General features: G+C 37.7%; 1 protein-coding gene and 1 long non-coding RNA gene across 2 annotated transcripts; both read left to right on the top strand.

Annotated features, from left to right (window-relative positions):
• The first annotated feature begins 10203 nt into the window (after positions 1–10203).
• On the top strand, positions 10204–12080 carry LOC113305249 (peroxisome biogenesis protein 7-like). Its single transcript, XM_026554329.1, has 2 exons — positions 10204–11163; positions 11997–12080. Exon 1 carries the CDS (start codon positions 10204–10206, stop codon positions 11092–11094), a length of 891 nt encoding a protein of 296 aa, XP_026410114.1. The 3' UTR covers positions 11095–11163; positions 11997–12080.
• A 174-nt stretch (positions 12081–12254) lies between these two features.
• On the top strand, positions 12255–15534 carry LOC113302994. Its single transcript, XR_003337261.1, has 4 exons — positions 12255–12424; positions 12610–12820; positions 14091–14326; positions 15170–15534. It is a non-coding gene; the product is annotated as an uncharacterized LOC113302994 (long non-coding RNA).
• The last annotated feature ends 6222 nt before the right edge of the window (positions 15535–21756 follow it).

Raw genomic sequence — 21756 nt, forward strand, 5'->3', positions numbered from 1 at the left:
TTGTTTTTTATTTCTTAAGTACGGTTCAGACTAAAAGTAGTAAGAGGAGATTTTCAGCTGCACATAAACATAACATTTAGTAACCAGCAAGAGTAGTTGACAACAAGAAACCAATTCACCACACAAAAAAACCAAAAGGAATGACACAAACTGGAATAGTCCAGGGACACTCCTTGGCTCACTGGTTGATGACATAACAGGCCATGATAGTACACCACCTCCATACAACTGCAAAATGAATGTGAGAAGTAACAATTAATTACCACGAATAACAACAAACTAAGGAATGTTAGATTTTGTAGATGTAACAGGGAACACCAAACAACAACCGATCTACAATCACACAAAAATAATTCAAGCCTTTACTACAGCTGCATCTGAGACTAGCACATATGCAAAGCTATTCCAGTCGATCTTCGCCAACCAAAATCAAATAACTAAACCATTCAAGGGAAACCACAAGGACCTAATCAGACCAGACCAATCCAACCAGTAACTAAAATCTCCATTTTAATTTGTTTTGATCTATCACTAGGATATGATGATAGATACATTTTTGTGTCTAATTTGTCCTAAATGTTTTGTATTGTTGGTACTCTATTTCGTACTTATTTTGGTGTTTTATGTGTTTGTTGGTATTTTTGGGGAATAAACATTTTTGGAAATTTTGGCTCGAAAAGGTGTTAAAGGCACCCTGGAAAATTACTAAAGACACCCTCGTTTTGGATAAGGGCACCCCAGAGCACTCGGTGTTAAAGGAACCCGCAGAACGGATTCAGGGCACTTCATCTTCAACATTCAAATTATGTTTTTTGCGGGAAATTTGGTTATTCTTCAACAGAAATTAGGGTTCGATTTTGGAGAAGATTCAAGGAGACTCAATGGTTGAAATTTCATGGGAAGGCCTGTTTAAGCTTAACATGCATGGTATGATCAATGATTTGGGTTAGAATTGGCTGGAGCGTCAGATGGAATAAATCAGGGAGTAACGTGTTTTGATAAACCCGATATTATTGTTTTGGATTTGGATGACTTCTAGTGAGATTAAAACGCTACAATCAGTTGGACTGGGCCTGTTGCAGATAAACATGATAGGTAATTGCATCAAATTCAAAAAGAATAGGGTTGGAGAATCATATTTGCGCAAAACAGGGAGGATATATCTTCTCGGGTTTATTTCCGGGAAGTGTGTGCTGTAACTATAGGCTTGCGTGTGGAAACTGGGTTTTGGTGACTTTTGGAACGTGTTTGTAGCATGACAACTAAGGAGGAACGCATGGGTTGATAAATCAGGGAAGAAAATCCTTGACTGTCCGCGAAGAATAATGCCGAGTAATGGAGAATTATATGAAGTTATTACGTGAGAATTTGCTGTTGCTGGGTTATAAATAAGTGCTGGGATATCATAGAAGGTTTACGGAGAGTTTGGGAGATTATAGAGCATCAGAGAGTCGAGAAAATCAAGTTGCAGAAATCACCATTTTTGCTGCTGTGAAGAACACGAAGAACAAAAGACCCATAGAGACAGTCGTTTATCAACAGTGACAACGACAGAGGGGTGAGGGTCGTATGTTACAGCATCAGTGACAGTTTACATATATCGTTCTCTGTAACAGTTCGGTTTGTAACACTTATAACTGTTACAAACCCGATTTTTAATAGTTTTTCTCCATTTCATCTTTGTAAACACCCTTTGAGCAATAAAAATGAATTTTGAGTGTGTTTCCAACATGATGATGAGCTAATTCTCCCACAAACAAGGCAATGAGGAAGCTATTCACGCATGAATAGTGGATAACTATTTCATTTTCTCTAATTTTTAATTATAATTCACTCAATCACTGCTTTTGCAGAGTTTTTAAATGTTTACATAATTTTCTTAATTACTTGTGATTCAATTTGATAGATTATACTTTGTTTAATCAATTGATAGTCTATGCTTGGGGAATACAATTAATATTTGAGAATATGTTTCATTATTTGTGAAATAAGAAATAAGGGACTTAAAAGATAATTAGAGTTTTGGATTATTTGCCATAATTTATTAATGCGTGATAGTGGAATCAGTGTCTTGGTTATTCCTAATAATCTTGAAATAAGTTTTGTTTGTTTTTAAATTTCATTAAATGTAAAATCTTTTGCTTTCACAAGTCTCAACGAACTTTTTACTACAACTCAATTGAAAATCACATCATATGACCTGTGCCGTAACGGCCCGGGATTTGGTTTGCTGCTCGAATAGAAATCTATGACTTCTTTTCTTTTACACCGATAGTTAGCACCTACGATTTTTCTTTTTGGTGATAAAATGGTTGTTTGTTTAGACAGATGATCAAGGGTCTTAACCTGATTATTATTTTTTCCACAACGTCCATCTTCTCAGGAAAACCCACACCAAAATTGGTTACTGAAATCAAATCCCAAATAAATTACTCCGTATTTGGTAGTGGGTATTGATTTGAAGTTTTTAACCTAAATGCATAAAACGGTTCAATAGAATGGAATTGTGCGAACAAAAAACCCTAACTTTATCTCTGAAGGCATCATCATCAGAATGCTTCTTAAACCAAAGTGGGCGCTTATAGCATCACCTACTCAATCAAACCTTCATAATTTACAAAAACATTCAAAGATAAATTAATAATTAATTCAAGGTGCTTCTCACTGGCCACCGCTCATGTTCAGTTCATAGTACTGTATTTTTATTTTAATTTTAATTATTTACACGATGGATGAGGTTAGTAACAAAAAAGTAAAAAACCGATAAGGCGATAAGACAAATAATTGCATAGGTCATCTAGTTCAACTACAATCATCTCCTTTTCCACCTTCTACTGCAACCCAATAACGACCCATTAGACAGACGGACACATTTGTCAAACACACATACTAATTCAATACCACAACCTAAAAAATATGAATGGCAAATGAGCCAAAAGAAAAGGAAAAGAAAACTATGGTTTATTGAACTTGACACCATTGGCTACAAAACGTAACTACCTGTAAATCTTGTAGGATGCCAAATATTTTTGGCTTTTCATCAGAATGAACCACTCCTAAAAATTCATATTACACCTACCCACAGATTAACTTTCTCCCAATTTATACTATGTCCTAATTACACGACGATCGAAGCCCTTCTTATGTGCCTATCCTTGTAGTTATAATCTGAGTAAAATCTGTTTGAAGCACAGTCCTCTTTAATAGAAGATACTCTACCTTATTTACGGTCACAGGATATTCTCCTTAATTGACCAAAATAATAATAATATATATGGCCATTATCTCTCAAAAGAGGGTAAGGCATTATACCAAAAAACTCTAACATGGTATCGACCTAATAGCCGATCCTCTTCTTCTTCTTCTTCTTCTTTTTCTTCTTCACCTACTTCACCAAAATCAACAATGGCAGGAGATAAAAAGACAATCCATCCGGCGTTTGCTATCAACAACATCAAAACCCTAATCCCTATTATCCTAGACATCAAACAGGATGAATACTCATCTTGGGTTTTTCTGTTTGAACTCCATCTTCAAGCTCATCGCCTTCTTTTTCTCATCAATGAAGACAAACCCCCTGCAGATGTTGACGCCGACACCGTGCTCCAACTCGACGCTCTCTATCGACAGTGGATGTTCTCCACCATGGCCAAGGATTTAATGCTTACCGTCCTCAAATCTGGCAAAACCGCTAAAGAGCTTTGGGATCATCTTAAGAAACTCTTTCAAGACAACAAAGGTAATCGCGCTGCGACTCTTGAACGTAAGTTTGTCAATCTTAAGTTTATTGATTGCAATAGTATTGATGATTACTGCGATAAGCTAAAATCCCTGTCCGATCGATTACTTGATCTTGACTTTCCCATGGATGACAAACGCCTTGTGATCCAACTTGTCAACGGCCTTCCGGAGGAATACAACACGGTAGCCTCTTTTATCCAACAATCAATGCCGACGTTTGATGCCGCTCGATCCCAGCTGCGTACCGAAGAGATTCGACGCTCCCAACAGCAATCACAGTCTGCACCTACGGCTCTTGCAGCTGCAGCTCCAACCACAGATCGCAACAACCAGCGCTCACAGCGTGGTGGTCATGCCAGACGTGGTGGTCATCGTTCATCTGCTCCAGCCACCGAACCACCCTTGCTGCCAACACCTCCGTCCCCTTATCAGCTCTACGGTGCACCTCATCCTACGTACAACCTCCACTGTCCACCACAATGGGCAGTACCACCTTGTCCGTATCCTACAGCACCTCCGGCAACACATTAGCAGCAACCTTCCAGCCGCGGTTCCTTCCACGGCCGTGGCCGTTCTGGTCAGTCACGCGGTCGAACATCTGGCGTTGGACGTGCACAGGCATACCTTACTCCATCCACGGAATATCATCAACCAAGCGACATTGCCGAAGCATACAGCTCCATGAGTTTATACTCACCTGACGATGCTTTCTATATGGATACCGGTGCTACATCGCATCTCACTGCGGATTCAGGTACTTTGAATACTGTTTTTAACACTAGTAATATTCATTCCATCTTAGTTGGCAATGGTCACAGTATTCCAGTCACTGCCTCCGGTACCAAGTTCATAGATATTCCGTCCCGCACCCTAAAACTCAAAGATACTCTTGTTGCTCCCGACATAATCAAAAACTTGGTTTCTGTTCGTAAATTCACCACTGATAATCATGTGTCTGTTGAATTTGATCCGTCTGGTTTTTCTGTGAAGGATTTGAATTCGAGGAAGATTCTCCTTCGATGTAACAGTTCCGGGGAGCTTTATCCTATTACTTCCTCTGTCGTATCACCTTCAACATCGTCTCTGTCTCATCCTATATCCCTTGACGTGTGCTCTCATGACATTTGGCACAGCCGTCTCGGCCACCCAGGGAAAGCTATCTTAGATAATTTACGTGCAAACTCTTCCATTCAATGTAATAAAACTCAGTCTACCAAACTTTGTCATTCTTGTCAAGTTAGTAAACATGTTCGTCTGCCATTTTTTGAATCAAATTCTGTTACCTTTGCTCCTTTTGATATCATTCATAGCGACTTATGGACCTCACCATTACATGTTGAGACCGGTTTTAATTACTATCTTATCTTGTTAGATGACTTCACAAATTATCTATGGATCTTTCCTCTCAAATTAAAATCCCAAGTTTATACCAAGTTCTTGGAATTTCGTTCCTTCGTCAAAACTCAGTTCGAACGTGAAATCAAATCTTTTCAATGTGACATGGGTCGCGAATTCGAAAACTCATCGTTTCATGAATTTGCTCAAAAACATGGGTTAGTTTTCCGTTTCTCATGCCCTCATACCTCCTCTCAAAACGGCAAAGCTGAGCGAATGATTCGTCGTGTCAATGACATCACTCGCACACTTATGTCTCATGCATCTATCCCTACCAAATATTGGGCCGACTCCTTACACATGGCCGTCTACCTCCACAACATTCTTCCTTCCAAAATCCTAAATTTCTTTTCTCCGGTGTCCATTCTCTATCAACGTCAACCAACCTACTCTCATATCCGTACTTTTGGTTGTCTTTGCTACCCCAATCTTTCCTCTACCACTACTCATAAGCTTTCTCCTCGTTCTACTAAGTGTGTTTTTCTTGGGTTTCCAACCCATCACCGTGGCTATCGATGTCTCGACTTAGCCACTAACAAAATCATCTTGTCTCGTCATGTGACCTTTGATGAAAACGTGTTTCCATTCAAGAACACTGTCTCTACTTCATCAAACTGTCAAGACTCTTCCTCTACACCATCTTCCACTCTCCTTCCCTTTCGTTTCTGTTACCCAACATCTTCTAATCCTACTGTCCAGCCTCCTTCCGCTGCTACATCAATTCCTTCCTCTACTGCACAGCAACGCCCTGACGTTACTCCACCATCTTCCACCGCTACACATACTCCGTCTCCTGCAATACAGCTCTACACACCTCTTCATCGTCGTTCTACTACAGCACCTCATCTCCACATTCCCCCACAGCAGCAGTCAGCTTCCACAGCTCCTGACAGCAACACTTCAGCACCTGCAACAGCGCCTGACTGCACTACTTCAGCGCCTGACTGCACTACTCATCTCCACATTCCCCTACAGCAGCAGTCAGCTTCCACAGCTCCTGACAGCAACACTTCAGCACCTGCAACAGCGCCTGTCTGCACCTCTTCAACACCTGCAACAGCGTCTGACTGCACCACTTCAGCGCCTGACTGCACTATCCAGGCAGTCACGCCTTCATCTTCTGCTCAGCCTGGCACTTCAGCCAACTCCTCTCGTCCTGTCACTCGTGCATCTCGTGGAATCTTCCGTCCCATTCACAGATTGAACCTCAATGTTCAGACACAAGAGCACATCTCCAACTTGCCAAAATCTCACCTTTATGCTCTTAGGGATCCCAACTGGACCAAGGCCATGCTAGATGAGTTTATTGCTATGTTAAAAACTAACACTTGGGATCTAGTACCACGACCTATTGGATCTCATGTTATTCGTTCCATGTGGTTATTTCGTCACAAGTTTAATGCAGATGGTACATTGCAGCGATACAAAGCCCGTCTTGTTGCCAATAGTAAATCGCAACAGGTTGGGGTTGATTTTTTTGAGACTTTCAGTCCGGTTGTTAAGCCTACCACCATTCGTACCGTTCTCAGCATTGCCACATCAAAATCTTGGCTGATTCACCAATTGGACGTTAAGAATGCTTTCCTACATGGGGACTTATCTGAGACAGTTTATATGCATCAACCTCCGGGATTTGTTGACCCTGCTCGACCTGATTATGTTTGTCGTCTTCGCCGATCTCTTTATGGTCTCAAACAGGCGCCTCGGGCGTGGTTCCAGAGGTTTGCGACTTTCATCACAGGTTGTGGTTTTCGGGGTAGTGTTTGTGATCCATCTCTATTTATCTACCGGTCCGGCCGGGAAACTGCATACTTATTACTATATGTTGATGATATCATACTCACTGCCTCTACTGATGCTCTCCTAGCCCGGTTTATCGACCTGATGAAACTGGAATTTTCTATGACTGATCTTGGCCCGTTACATCATTTTTTGGGTATTACTGCTTCTCGTTCTTCCTCAGGGTTGTTTTTATCTCAGTCACTCTACACAAAGGACATCATTGCTCGTGCATCCATGACGAACTGCAAACCAGTAGCAACTCCGGTTGACACGCACTCTAAGCTCAGTGCTACTTCTGGACCAGCACTTTCGGATCCTACTTTATATCGTAGTCTGGCCGGAGCGTTACAATATCTCACTTTCACTCGACCGGATATCTCTTATGCGGTTCAGCAGGTATGTTTATTTATGCATGACCCTCGGGAGCCACACATGCAAGCCATTAAGCGCATTATTCGATACCTACAGGGCACTATTGATCATGGTTTGTCTCTCTCGGTTTCGAACATCTCTGGCCTCACCGCCTATTCTGATGCTGATTGGGCGGGTTGTCCTGACTCACGCCGATCAACATCCGGTTACTGCATTTTCCTTGGAGACAATCTTGTCTCTTGGTCTTCCAAACGTCAAGCAACGGTGTCTCGCTCAAGTGCTGAAACAGAATACAGGGGTGTCGCTAATGCTGTGGCTGAAACGACTTGGCTCCGGAATTTACTTCTTGAGTTACATATGCCATTACAACGGGCCACTCTAGTGTATTGTGACAATGTGAGTGCTGTCTACATGTCTGGTGATCCGGTCCAACATCAACGTACAAAACATGTGGAGATTGACATCCATTTTGTTCGTGAACGGGTTCGTATTGGTGATATTCGTGTCTTACACATTCCTTCCGAACATCAATACGCTGATATCTTCACCAAGGGTCTTCCAAGACAATTGTTTATTAATTTTCGTTCTAGTCTTAGCGTTTGTTCCTCTCCCGCTCAGACTAAGGGGGTGTAATAGAAGATACTCTACCTTATTTACGGTCACAGGATATTCTCCTTAATTGACCAAAATAATAATAATATATATGACCATTATCTCTCAAAAGAGGGTAAGGCATTATACCAAAAAACTCTAACACTCTTCTTAAACTCTTGAAGAAACCTACGGTCTTCGGCAGTTGGGTCCAACTTTTCACTGATGCAGGCCTTCTATGTAGGCTTGTCATGACTGAAGGACACACTACCTGTGTGGTGTCTTTTTCAGCCTGAGAATCAAGATGGGGGCGGAAAGTGGTAACTGCGAAAATCTAGGTGTCAGCAGTGGCTTGAGATTGTAGGATTCGAGCCTGATCCAAAAGTCAGCTTTGCGATTTATAATCGGTACAAATCCAACTTGAATTGTCGCCACTACTTTTTCCTGCGTGATATGGGTATCTCCAATCGAACAACCCAAATAAACCATAAAAGGCTTTAAAAATACTGGAACTACTCTCAGTATCACAAAAAAGTAAATACTGGAACTACCGAATGATTTCCAAATTGAGTCCAGAACGGAAGTATAATTGGTTGACATGACGACAACCTGAAGATTCACACTCATACAGGCAAAGCTTAGTCTACCTGTCTCTTGGGCATCCTATTGAAAGCAAGGTGCATATTAGCTAGTATTTTGAGATGCATCTATAGGAAATGTTTGATGGCATGGTGATACCATACATTGACACAGAATTATAGGTAACAGAGAATTAAACTTTAAAGATTGAGTACGTCAAGGTCACCCAACCATTGCGACAAACTTACTGAGTACCATTAAGAAGCCATTGACAATATTTTATGAAAAAAATCAAATGCAAATGCAAATTCAACATCAACTAATTCTACTTTTGTCTACGAAACTTCAAGTATTAAAAGCTACATCTAAGCCATTTTTCGGAAGCTTTAAAAAAGATAGAGCGACGCTCAATTAAGTACCAATCAATCTCACCTTCATCTCCCTGGAAAGAATAAGTAAACTCCTACAAAGAATTCATAGCTGACAGGGTATAGCTGCTCGCGTAACTGTTGAGAGGCATTAATGATTAATTCTTTATCTACAACACAATCACAAATTAATTAAAGCAACAACAAAATATCTTAATCCTTAAACTTGAGTTACAGTTCCAAACAGTGAGATAAGAAAGTTTAATACCCATCAACGCCTGGTGTTCCATTACGATGAAAAAAAATCTATTTGACGGAGTTGCTGTTATATATGAAACACATGTATAATAGCATAGAGTGATATTTTTGTTCTAGACGGGGTAAACACATCAAACACTGGGTACTTAGCATTAGCATGCAAATTTAAGCCACTAAGGAGCATCTTTAGTTAAGAGTACTCACATTACAGAGTGTCAACATCCATCACACTATAGACAAACCAACATTCTAAAAATCGTACATGCTACTAATAAGTATTCAACAAATTACAATGAGAAAAAGGATTTCTAAACATTAATTGATATACAACTGGCCGTAAAGTTTAGAAACCACGACCTCAAACACCGGCATAACAAATAAGATACAAAGAATAATACAAAAATGTTAATACTAACCTTACAACAACTGGTATTTGTATATACGGGTATACTTTGGTATCACTTCTAGAGGATATTTCCCTGTAATAATGGCGATCCGCGTTGGTCATAATCGTTGCCATGTTCTACTACATTATAGAATGTGCAAACTTTGATCGACATGGGATACCTTGATAGTTCTTCATAAAAGTGGATACAACTACCATTATGAGGACTAGATTGGAGTTGGCCTCGATTGGGACGTTACCAACCTGATTAGCAGCAGAACCCAGATGGAAATATTCAATGTGGACCCCCTAACACAGAAATTCAGAGTCTAGTTACGTGTACATGTGCATTAAGAGACTGCAGTGGAGGTAACCATTCAAACATAACGATGGTAAAGGACGACAATGTATATTGCGAGTTCACGCATTCAGCAAAGATACCCACCAGGATTATGAAGAAGCTGGATGTTGGTGATGGTTTTATAAAAACCACCACTTCTGCATTCAAAAGGATCCATAAAAGTTGAAAAACAGTTAACAAAAAGGTAAAGCAGATGCTGCAGAAAGGATGAATCACTTTTAGACATCAGGATTTAAGGATCTATTATGCTTTGGTTAAGCTCGCTATGAAACTGAAAAAATAACATCAGAATAATTATAAGTAGAAACATCCGTGAAGTAGATTTAACCACATATATCCTAAATGAAAGAAAACAAAATTTAAAGAATCAAATGGGGCTTTTCGATGTTAAAAGCTTTGGTATACTTGGTAATGGAAGAATTCATGTTCTTGATATAAATCCAGTACCAGGTGGTCCAATGACAGAGATATCATCATTTGAAACAGCTGATGGTGTTTACGATGTTACTTGGTCTGAAGAGAATGAATATCTTCTTGTTGCTGCTATAGCTGATGGTTCTGTGAAATTATATGATTTAGGTTTGCCACCAACAGGTAATCCTATTCGTTCACTTTCTGAACATACTCGTGAAGTTCATTCTGTTGATTGGAATCCTGTTCGTCGTGATTCGTTTATTACGTCGTCGTGGGACGATACGGTTAAATTATGGACTGTGGATCGTCCGACGAGTGTAAGAACTCTTAAAGAACATGCTTATTGTGTTTATTCATCTGTATGGAACCCTAGACATGCTGATATATTTTGTTCTGCTTCCAGGGATTGTACTGTTAGGGTTTGGGATGTCCGAGAGCCTGTTTCAACTATGATATTACCTGCACATGAATTTGAGGTTTTATCTTGTGATTGGAATAAATATGATGATTGTCTGATTGTTACGGCTTCCGTTGATAAGTCGATTAAAGTTTGGGATGTAAGGAATTCCAGGGTTCCCGTTAGTGTGTTGAATGGGCATAGTTATGCTGTTAGGAAAGTTAAATTCTCACCACATAGACAGAGTTTGATCGCATCGTGTTCGTATGATATGACGGTTTGTTTATGGGATTATCAAATTGAAGATGCCCTTGTTGGGAGATATGATCATCATACTGAATTTGCGGTTGGTGTTGATATGAGTGTTCTTGTCGAAGGTTTACTTGCTAGTACTGGTTGGGATGAGATGGTTTATGTTTGGCCACATGAGACTGATCCAAGAGCACCGTGAAGAAATTTTACAGGACAAGGAGAAGAAGAACCAGCTCCATATGTTATTGTAGTGCATGGACCTCCCAAGGTAATATTTTTTAGCCTATGCTTAATTTGGATAATTTGATAATCAGGTTAGGTTTGTACCGTTCAGTAATAGCAATGGAAAGCAAGGGTTTGAAATGGTAAGTTCTAGTAGAGTTCTGAATGAGGTTTTTGTGTGAGTCAACTATATTCTAGTGTCCATTAACATTGGTTTTGAGAGCACTGTTATAGCTGCAGTCACGTTCTATAGTTACAGCTCTAGGTTCATAGTACCTACAACCTGTTACATCATTTTTTGAATAACAGATCAAGTGCTAAATACCATTGTTCACCCATGCTCACCATCTATTAAAATTTTGGAGTTTATCACATTGATACACTGCCTAAATGAAGAGTGTATCCTGGCAATTGAATTTGTGATTTGACTCAATAGCTGATACGAAATCTATCCATCTTGATTGTTTAAGAGGTTATTGAGCTTCTTCAAACACTCCTCGAGCATCTCAATCTTATCTTTGTCTATTTGATTAAAACATATTTTCATTTTAAACAGTCCTTTGGTAACAGCCAATTTTTTTGGGATCGTATTTAGTTTTGCAAATACTATCTAAGCATTACATAGTTCTTTACCAGAAGCTTTACGTTCATTTCTCAGTTACCTTTATATAATGACACCCATTTACCCCCTGTAATACCCACATGTACACTCATTACAAACACTTGCGACCTTGCGGGTACTTGCATATACTAATTGCAGATGTGTGTTCTTATGCTCACTGTAACCTTTGTTTGAATACTTATACTATCCTGTGAATCTATTTTGATATCTTGCATGCGTCTGTAACTAGAAACTAAATCACATTTCTACTGAAACAGGTAAATGTGTGTATGTACAACCTTGGCCGCATCTTGTTTTTTAGCTGACCGTGACAGACACCTCGTTCCAATTTCTGACATCAATTACCATACCTGTAATGGCATCATTGTTACGTGAATCTCAGCTGTTTTCATATTGGATATAAAGTTAGTCTGTCTGCCAATAAACGTTAACATATTTTTTTGTGTTTGATGATGGAAATATTTTCATTTTTTTTTCAGAAGCTAGTTACAAGAGTTTTCTTATACTGGAAAATGCTTTTCTTGAGTTCCTTAACGTATTACAAGTTGGTGCTTACACATCTGTACAAGTTCAAAGATGTAAAAGAACTTATAAAACCCAAGCAGTGCCTCAAGCATCATTTCTAGATTGAAATCCGTGATGGAGCAAAATTGTTTTTTGCTTATCTGGTTTCATCGAATTGGAGGTAAGTTTATCTGAAACAGATATAGTAAAGCGGATAATATTCATTTGCCTGTTTTTAACATTCCAGACCGTGTTAGCCAATTCTAATTCAAGGGGCTCGACAAAAGAAAATAAAAGAAAATTGGAACAGTGAACTCATAGAAAGCTGCTTGTCCATCATGTTTAATATCCTGTTTATGATTACAGGTGTGCCAAATGTGAATTTCACAATCTGGCAAGATTCATATCAGTTATGCAATGTCATCCTTTGTCATGGCGAGCTGCACATCAATATGTGCTGGTAGATCGTTTTGAAGATCTTGCTCCTCCAGAAAGAGTGCACTGGGACCAAAAAATGCGACTGGAACATAATTTATATAGTTATGCCCGAGGTTGTAATATTAAGAAAGGAACCAAGGTACTTATTTTAGCCAGATTACTATAGTTTGTTAGTGCATTTAATGGAAAACATTCTTTAATTTCATCAGATTTTGGAATTGACCTACAAGATAGATCTGTTGACACTTTTTTTTCAACGCATTCTTCTTGTTTGTTGCTTTATCATATATCATACCGTATTATATTATGTTTGTTCTGTCGCGTATTATGCTAGTTAGAGAATATCTGATTGATATAACATACTTCTAAATTTAATTTTGCTCATGGTTTTACATACAGCGTACACACACACACAATATCTCTCATCTAGTTTATAATTTTGTTCATATTTTATAAACCTGTAAAAGATCTGCTTAATGTGAAAACCTGTAAAAGACATGCTTAATGCGAAAACCTGTAATAAAAAAATAATTTCTTTATTTATGCCAAAGATAAAAAGGAGAGAGGGTCCCGTATGCTAAGATATTTTGCTTACTGTTTACATCTCTTGTTAAAGACACAGAAAGAGAACAAAGAAGTTCATAAAAGTTTAGTCTACTAGAAAATGTTTGTGAGATTTGAAATTTTGGTTGTCCTTGGTTTGTCTTTGGTTGAATCTTAAATCTGAATTAGATTTCTTTCGAGGGATGATGATTGTCGAAGTAGATCAGTGGACTTGATTTCGTTCTACTGTTGTCTGGGATGTACAGAACTATGAAGAGAAAAATCATTTCTGATGTATAATTTACCATTAGGAATATCCATGAAAGTTAAAACTTTCTTTATTCATTATATCCTCATCATTTTCAATAGTTTTATGGGGTTATGCAGTTATCACCTACTGAGCAGTTATTGCTGTAGACCTTCTGCCTTATTTATGCGTCTGTGCTGCGCTGTGTACACTATCATTTATAGTTTATATTTAGTATGGGTTGACACATCTTTCACCAGTTTTGCTTTTTTGCCTTTATGAATTTCGGATAATATTAGTAGTTCTGTTATTGTTTATGCTAAAAAAGATGCCAGTTAAATGTGAAGATTTACAAATCTTGTTAGCACCTTTTATTAGAACCCCGAGCTTAGCTTGAAAGAAAAATCCTAATATCAACTTCTGGGATGCCAACTATGTGGATAAAATTAGGTACTCTAGGAGGCTGGGAGGACCATGTTAAAGGAGGAAGAAACTTCTACGTTGTTGGCCTGTTTTTCTGTTGCAAACATACGTACTTGTTTTTTTTTTATGTTGTCCTACATGTTCTGTTTGCACTTTGTTCTACGAGTAGATGGATTGACTCATTCATATTAACCAGGTGCGTATTGCTGGTGTTGGTGATTTCTCACTAGCTGGTGTGACTAGCTTAGCCGATCCTTGCCCTTAACCATCTGCTGCCAAAAAAGGGATTACAGGACAAGGAAAAACTCTTCTATGCGCCTGTGTCTGGTCTTGGCGATCTTCTCTATGACAAGGATGCGGTATACACAGGGATTCCCGATCAGTCTGTTCAATTTTCTAACATTGATGCAAATGCAAAAGCTGCTTGAAAAGGTGATGAACTCCATTATCTGTAAACCTTTTAGCTACTTTTTTACAGACCAGTAGTATGATTGTTTGAGAGAAAGCACGACCAACCCGGTTGTTGGCTACACGTATTTAGAAATGCTTTGTCTAATGCTCGAACTTATTAAAAAGCTCTGTCTAATGCTCGAACTTATTAATAAAAAGGTATTCAATAGTCATTTGAGAGCAGAACAAGCTCAGTATTTATAGCTTACCAGTCTTAGTACATGTTAGTTAATCTGGTTCTTAATCATGCATCACCCTTATTTTGCGTATGGGTTATAGTCGGATGCCTTTAGCCTGACCAGTATGTGACTAATCTATATGTTGGCTACACTTAGCTAGAGATGCTTTGGCTCATGCCCAAACTCAGTCAGAAAATGTGCCCAGTAGTCATTGATAATCTTGATCAGTAGCCATTGCCAGCAGTTAGTCTCAGCACATGTTAGTTAGTTTGCTTCTATATGCATTTTACTTAAACTCCCCTCCTCAACAACTCTTGCATGTTCTTCGCATTCCGTTTCCATCGCATAAATTTATCAACTGAAAATGCTAAACTTGAATACATTGTCATTGTGCAGTTGTCACTCCACTTTGTAGTAGTTTTTAAGGATAAAAATGTTATCTATGATGCTTTTACAGATTAAATTTAATTTTTTTATTATGCTTTTGAACTTTCTTAGCTGCTTAAATGGGAAAGTTCATTGTTGAATGTATATCTATGACTATTTCTTATTAACCCAACTGAGTTATCTTTCGAGGGCTGTATGATCACGCACTTTGTGCGTCTGTGTGTAACATGTGTGCACTGGAATTCCTTGTATCTTTCAGGCGAGACTGAAAGTCTGAACGGCATGACATAGGAAGGCACTGAAGACAAGAGATCTCATTGTTTCAGTTGGTTGGAGACGCTACCAGATCACACCCATTTATGCCATTGAAGACAGCAATGGAAGGCATCGAATGCTTCGATACTCTCCCGATCACATGCATTGTCTCGCTATGTTTTGGGGCCCTCTTGCACCTCCCAATACCGGAGTTGTTGCTATGCAGAGTATGGCAAATGGTTACGTCTGCTTGAACTTTATTGTTATTATGGTTCGGGTAAAAAAAGGTTGGTGTGCAAATTAGAAATATATTCATTTCCTTTGATTTTGCTCTTGCATGCTGCTATTTGTATCTAAATCTGGAACAATAGTTTGCAAACATTATTTAGGTTTAAATTTCAACATGATGCTAATTTTCCAAAAAGAAAAAACTGGGTTGTCATAATCCTTACAGTAAGTCAATCCTTGAATCATTTTTTTCTTCTGTAAATAAGATATTGCATTAAAAGGACTAAGACTCGAAACGAGTCACGGTTACAAAAGAAGTAGAGCCATCTATTCCCAATATTAGGTTTATCTACTAGAAGTTGTTTCATATTACAGGCTGGTGGAGAAGTTCCCCATTCAATGTTTGAATTTAAAAACCTAACATACTTTGTCAAAATATATGTTACTTGGTTTCCTAGTCTAGGAATGAAAAGGAAACCCAAGAAATTGTCACATGACTGAGCTATTCTATTAGCCTCTTTCTTTAATACAAGCTTTTGCTTTCCAAGAAATGTTTGCATTTTTGCCATTTATGTAGTTGATGATACTCCCGCAATATCCTTCTATGCTGAAATTTCGAAGTTGTTTTTCTTTATCCCAAATTGGTGCTTGAAGTGTTCATATAGCCTCTGCCTTTTGTGGGCCTGAACTTGCTGCTTGCCCTGCTCTTCCTCCTTCGCTATCTCCTGTATCATTTCTCAAAATGAAAGCATAAGTAATGGTAATGATTCAGAGATCCAAGTTGTATCTATATTATATTGATCTTTAAAGCATCTTTATTTGGTGCTTTCCAAGTAGGATTGAATTTCTTCTTCTGTATATGATTAGGCTTAGTAGTTTTTTCTTTTCCTTAACCAAAATTCTATGTGCCTTTGTATTTCTAAGGCTAAAATATTAGTATTCTTGATTTTGTTTTCAAAGATTCTATCACACCTTTCTTTCCAAACAAACCACATCTTAGTAAGGAGTAATTCAATAGAAATGTCATTCCTAGGTTTTGACATCCATTTCTTACAAATATCTAGAGTTGTGTCTGAGATATCCATATTGAGAGTGACGGGGTTGGGAGAAGAATTCCATATAGACTTAGCATAAGCGATGTGGAAAAAGAGATGCTCTGTTGTTTCTATCTCATTCCTGCACATAGTATAAAAAGGGGTGACATCTTTAACTTTACCGGATAGTTTAACATTAGTAGGAAGAGCATTTTGTAAGCACTTCCATAAGAAAATAATTATTTTTTCAGAGATATTTAGCTTCCACTTAGATTTCCAGGATGATTCTGGCAAAGATAGGCTTGCTATATCCAGCCCACTTTCATTCAATTTCTCATACATAAATTTAACAGTAAATTCACCAGAATTAGTTAAAGACCAACGTAATTGATCCTTTCTAAGTTCTAGATTATTATCTTTGAAAAGATAGATATGACTAATTTTATGTGCAATATCAGAAAGAAAGGCCGAACAAATTAAAGAAGTATTCGACGTACCCGTTTCAATATTAATCAAATCTGAGACCTTAACCAAATGACTGTTACTAGAATTATTAAGATGTTGTATTTTTTCTTTTAATCTCGGTATCCAGTTATCCTTCCATATATTGATACATTTTTGCATCAATACTAAACCTTGTCTGATGCATTTCTAAGTCCAAGATCCTTTTGTAGAAATTTTAGTTCTAAGAGGTGATTTGTAACTAAAGTACTTTGAACCCATATTTTTTACCCATAAAGCATATGGTTCTTTTAACATTCTCCAAGCTATCTTATCCAGCATTGCAAGGTTGAACTTGCGGGCATTTCTAAATCCTAGACCTTCTTTAAGAATTGGTTTACAAAGGGTTGGCCATGCCTTTGGGTAGTATCCTTTACCACCAGCATCCTTTCCTCACCAAAAATCTCTTTGAATTGCATCTATTATATTTGTTATTTTCTTTGGCAGAAGAAAGCACCCCATAAGATAAGTTGGGATAATGGATAGTACTACTATATTCAGAACTGATCTACAAGGATGAACAAGAACTAAGCTTTTCCCTCCTTTAGATTTGGATTCCATTCTTTCCAGAATTGAGGTGGAAGTTTTGATTTTTGATCTTTCCATAAAAAGTGGAGCCCCTAAGTAAGGGTCTCTGAGATTTATATGTTTTATCTTTAACATTTTTGACATCATCCTTTGATGTTTTGGCTCAACTTTCCTAATAAAAACACGCCAGATTTTTCAAAATTTATTAATTGACCTGAGGCTTTTCTAAAGATTGCTATTATGTCCAATAAATTCCTATATTCTAGTAGATCATCTTTCACAAAAAGCAAACAATCATCAGCGAAGAAAAGATGGAATATTGGTTCACTTTTAGGTGTAATTTTAACACCATGTAAGGTTTTATTTTGTTCATGAGTTAGAAGAAGCCTAGAGAAAATCTCCATATAGATTATAAATAAGTATGGGGATAAGGGATCCCCTTGACGTAAACCTCTAGTTGGTTTAAAAACTTCACCAGGGGTTCCATTTAGAAGGACAAATATAGAATTCGTCGAGATACATTGTTTAACCAACTGACATACCTCTGCACTAAAACCAAAAGTTTAAATGCGGATACTAAGAAACTCCAATTAACTTTACCGAAAGCTTTTGAGATAAAATCCTTGGATCATTTATGTGGTCCACATAGGACTATTGTGTTAGAGCTCAGAACCTTGGTTATTGTGCAATGAAATAAGAAGTGAAGAACTCTTTCTACTTACAAGTAAATGTTCATACTGTTGACACTTTCATGTTGAATCATGTACTGCGAGCCTACAATGTTGTATCAGGAGCTCCAGATTTCCTATGAAGCTAGTTTCTTTTGTTTCTAATTATACTGTTAACGGCAGGCTGCAAATGAAGAGCTTGGTAATAGACCGAAAAGGAAGGGAGTTCAAGCTAGAGAAGGGATTACTATATGCACGTTTGAGCGATGTTGTTCTCTTTCCCTTCATGAGAAGGGTGCAAATAAAGAAACATGTTTCGAGGAATACTGTATTTTTTTGAGGCATACTGAATAATGCCAAAATAGGGTCACTAAATAAAAAACACCATCACCCCTTATCTACTCTTTTGATAATGGCATAACTAATATTATTTAGTTAGTGTTAATAATTATGATTAGTTTTAACAATAATGTTAATGATTGATTAAGTTAAGTTGTGAATATTATATTAATTGAGAAAATCTGATTTTTGAATGAGGGTGGGGTTTTTGAGAGAGGGAGAAGAAGTAAAAAAAACAACAACTAGGGTTTTTGAGATTTTTGTGATTCAAAATGGATGATTCGAGAGAATCTTCATCTTGTAAAGACGAAAATACACATCAGCTACAACAATGCTTCGGATTTGGGGAACTTTTTGGATTATGAGAATGATTTTGCACAAAATTTAACTAAACCTCAACCTAAAACTCAAGATGATGTTTTTTATGAGCCAAATCCAGAGGAAGAATACATTAATGAAGAACCTTATGCTAATAATACAAAGGTATACTCGTGTACGACATCTAATCTCCTTTTTTTAGCTTAAATTCTCCAAAGAATTGAATTTTTACAAACTTTTTCGAAGTTCTGTACTGGGTTCGGCTGAAATATAAGAGCCGAACTTTGCAACAAGGAAGAAAGATTTGGCTTGTTCGATCTCTTTCATTGGATAACCGAACCTATTGTTTCTTGTGTTTTTTTCTTTCGAGTTATGGTGTAATGTTCGACTCAAATTATGTCATCCGAACATTACACTGTAACTTCAATTTCTACCCAAGTGGAAAGTTTGGTTCTAAGTGTACACTATCGAATTAGCCGAACTTATGAAAGCTTAATGTTCGGCTTTGGTTTTAAATTTTTGAATTAGCCGAACCTTGCTTTACCATGAGAATTTCCCAGGTTTGGCTCAGTTTTCAAATTTTCGAATTAGTCGAACCTCTAGTTAGTTTCTTTGTTTGAGTTATCTAACTACGCCGTATTCTTGCAGAACGTGATTGCTGAACCTCACCAAAGCACGATCAACCTTCGGATGTGAACATTATTTTCGAAGATAATCGAGATCACTTCCAAAATGACTTGGTAGGTAACAAATTGAGTGATGTCTTACTTTATATGTTAAAACTATATATCCCAAACGTTTACTAAGTATATATGTGACCTTGTATTCCTGTGGAGATGGAGAAGTAAAGTGGAAGCAAAGACTTGGTCTTATGAACATGGATTCTAATAAATTAGTGCTAGTACCGGGAAACAAATCCGATGGAACCGGGTTGAAATGGTTTGTGAGAGAAACGGCAAAGACGTTGATAAGCATAAAAATGGTTTTGTGTATGTTGGGAAGACAGGTAGAAAGAACAAGACCAAGACGAAGAAAAGAGAATGTCCTTTCAAGATCGTTTTTAACTATGTAGAAGAGAACGAAGATAAAAAATATTGGACTATGAATAAAAATATGGATTGTCGTCATAAACACCCACATACACTTGATCTTCATGGACATGCAAGAGTCGCAAGGATCAAAGACCATGAATACTTGGAAATAGGTAAGATGTATAAAGCACGTATGCCACCGATTAAAATCCTAAGAAAGTTGAAGGCGGATGACCCTAAAAATAAATCCACTCTATGAAATATCCACAACGCTAAAAGTAATTTGAGGAAGAAAGAATTGCAAGGTAGGGTAGTGATGCAATAATTGATGTGGTTGGGGGGAATAACAACTACATGGTCCAAAAGGAATCAGATGACTTCGGCCAAGTACATATCGGGGTCAAAAGCAAATCATTTACCATAACTTGAGAACAGTCCTCTATATTTTCACCGAGGGGGATCTTTTGGAACCGGAAAAGGGTGTGGGGAAAGGTAGAAAAAGTACCAAATTGACACGAAAAAATGAGAGATCAAAAAAACAAGTTGTTGGCTAACAAAAGAGATCCATCGAGAGTTGAGTATCATGATGCAAAGTACAAAGCAAAAAAGATGTAAAATGAGAAATTGATAAAGTTGGAAGAAGTTAACGTTTTAAGGAAACATGGTCGTCGGAGTAAAGATAAGGGCAAAACAAGTAACCAAAATGATACCCCAAGAGACGCTAAACTCAAAGGGAAGATGTTTCCTTCGCAATAAATGGGGAAACAATTCAAGACGAAGGAAAAAAAAAAAACATATATGCGGTGGGCAAAATGAAAGGACCCAAAAAGGATAAGGATGGTAAGTGCTTGAGCCCTACTACCCGAAATTACATGGAGGAACTACCCGAAATTATTCGTGACTACATTATAACCATGGACGACGTCGAAGGGGATAGAATTTGCGGTTATCATGTCACGGCGGAACAAATAGGACCTTTTCAAGAGGCGAAGCATTCAGAGTGGAAAGGAGAAAAATCAAGTATATAAGGAATCGGTTGCTACAAACATTGCGCTGAAACAAGAACTTCTACAAGGCAATGATGAGAGGGGGTCCAAGAGGAAACGAAGGGGTGGTATTGGAGTATGTTGCATTCAAACGACATTTACATGGGGATTCCGTCATCACAAGAGACCATTGCATGCACATGCCGATTTGTGGGTTTTTGATAGAGGACATTTTTGATTGCTTGTTCATTGTTTCGGGACCTTTGATAATAGTTTTATTTATGCGCCGCCAATAAAATCTTACCGTGAGGGTCTAAAAGATAGAAGACTCGTTCTTGCGTTTGTTCAAGGATGTCATTTTACCGGCTTCAAGATTAAGCCCGTTTCCTCATTACCTCATTAGTTAATAAATAAAATGCATTTTTCAAAAGTTCCAGAGATATGTTCGGCTTAAAATGAATACACCAAAAACAACCAAACCTAACGAATTGCAAGAAAACTTATAGGAATTGACAGGTTCAGCTTAAAACCAAGAATTCATTTTCTACCGAACATGACATATCCCTTTGGTTTACTTGCAAGTTGTCAGGTTCGGTTGTTATTATTAATTAAACTAAGAGCCGAACCTATATATATTTTTTGTAAATGCATTAGTTTTCACTCATTTTTTTTATTTCATTAGTTTTCATTCATAATCGTTTTCGTTACAAAAGAAATTGCACACTAGATAATATTAAATAGTTTAATAAAACCCAAATACGGGTCATTAGAATCTCATACGTTGTATGAGTAAGTCATTAAGGATGCGGTATTGAGCGTCGTATTCTAAATGCTCTCGTTTCCATTGTCGCCATTCCTCTCGAGACTGCTCTTCAGTTTCAATAATGGTTTCACCTTTAAGTCGATATCGTCTTACAATCCGAATTAAAACAACAAAATCTTCAACTTGTTTTCTTAT

The sequence above is a fragment of the Papaver somniferum genome, chromosome 8 (genome assembly GCF_003573695.1).
Source record: "Papaver somniferum cultivar HN1 chromosome 8, ASM357369v1, whole genome shotgun sequence".
NCBI lineage: Eukaryota > Viridiplantae > Streptophyta > Magnoliopsida > Ranunculales > Papaveraceae > Papaver > Papaver somniferum.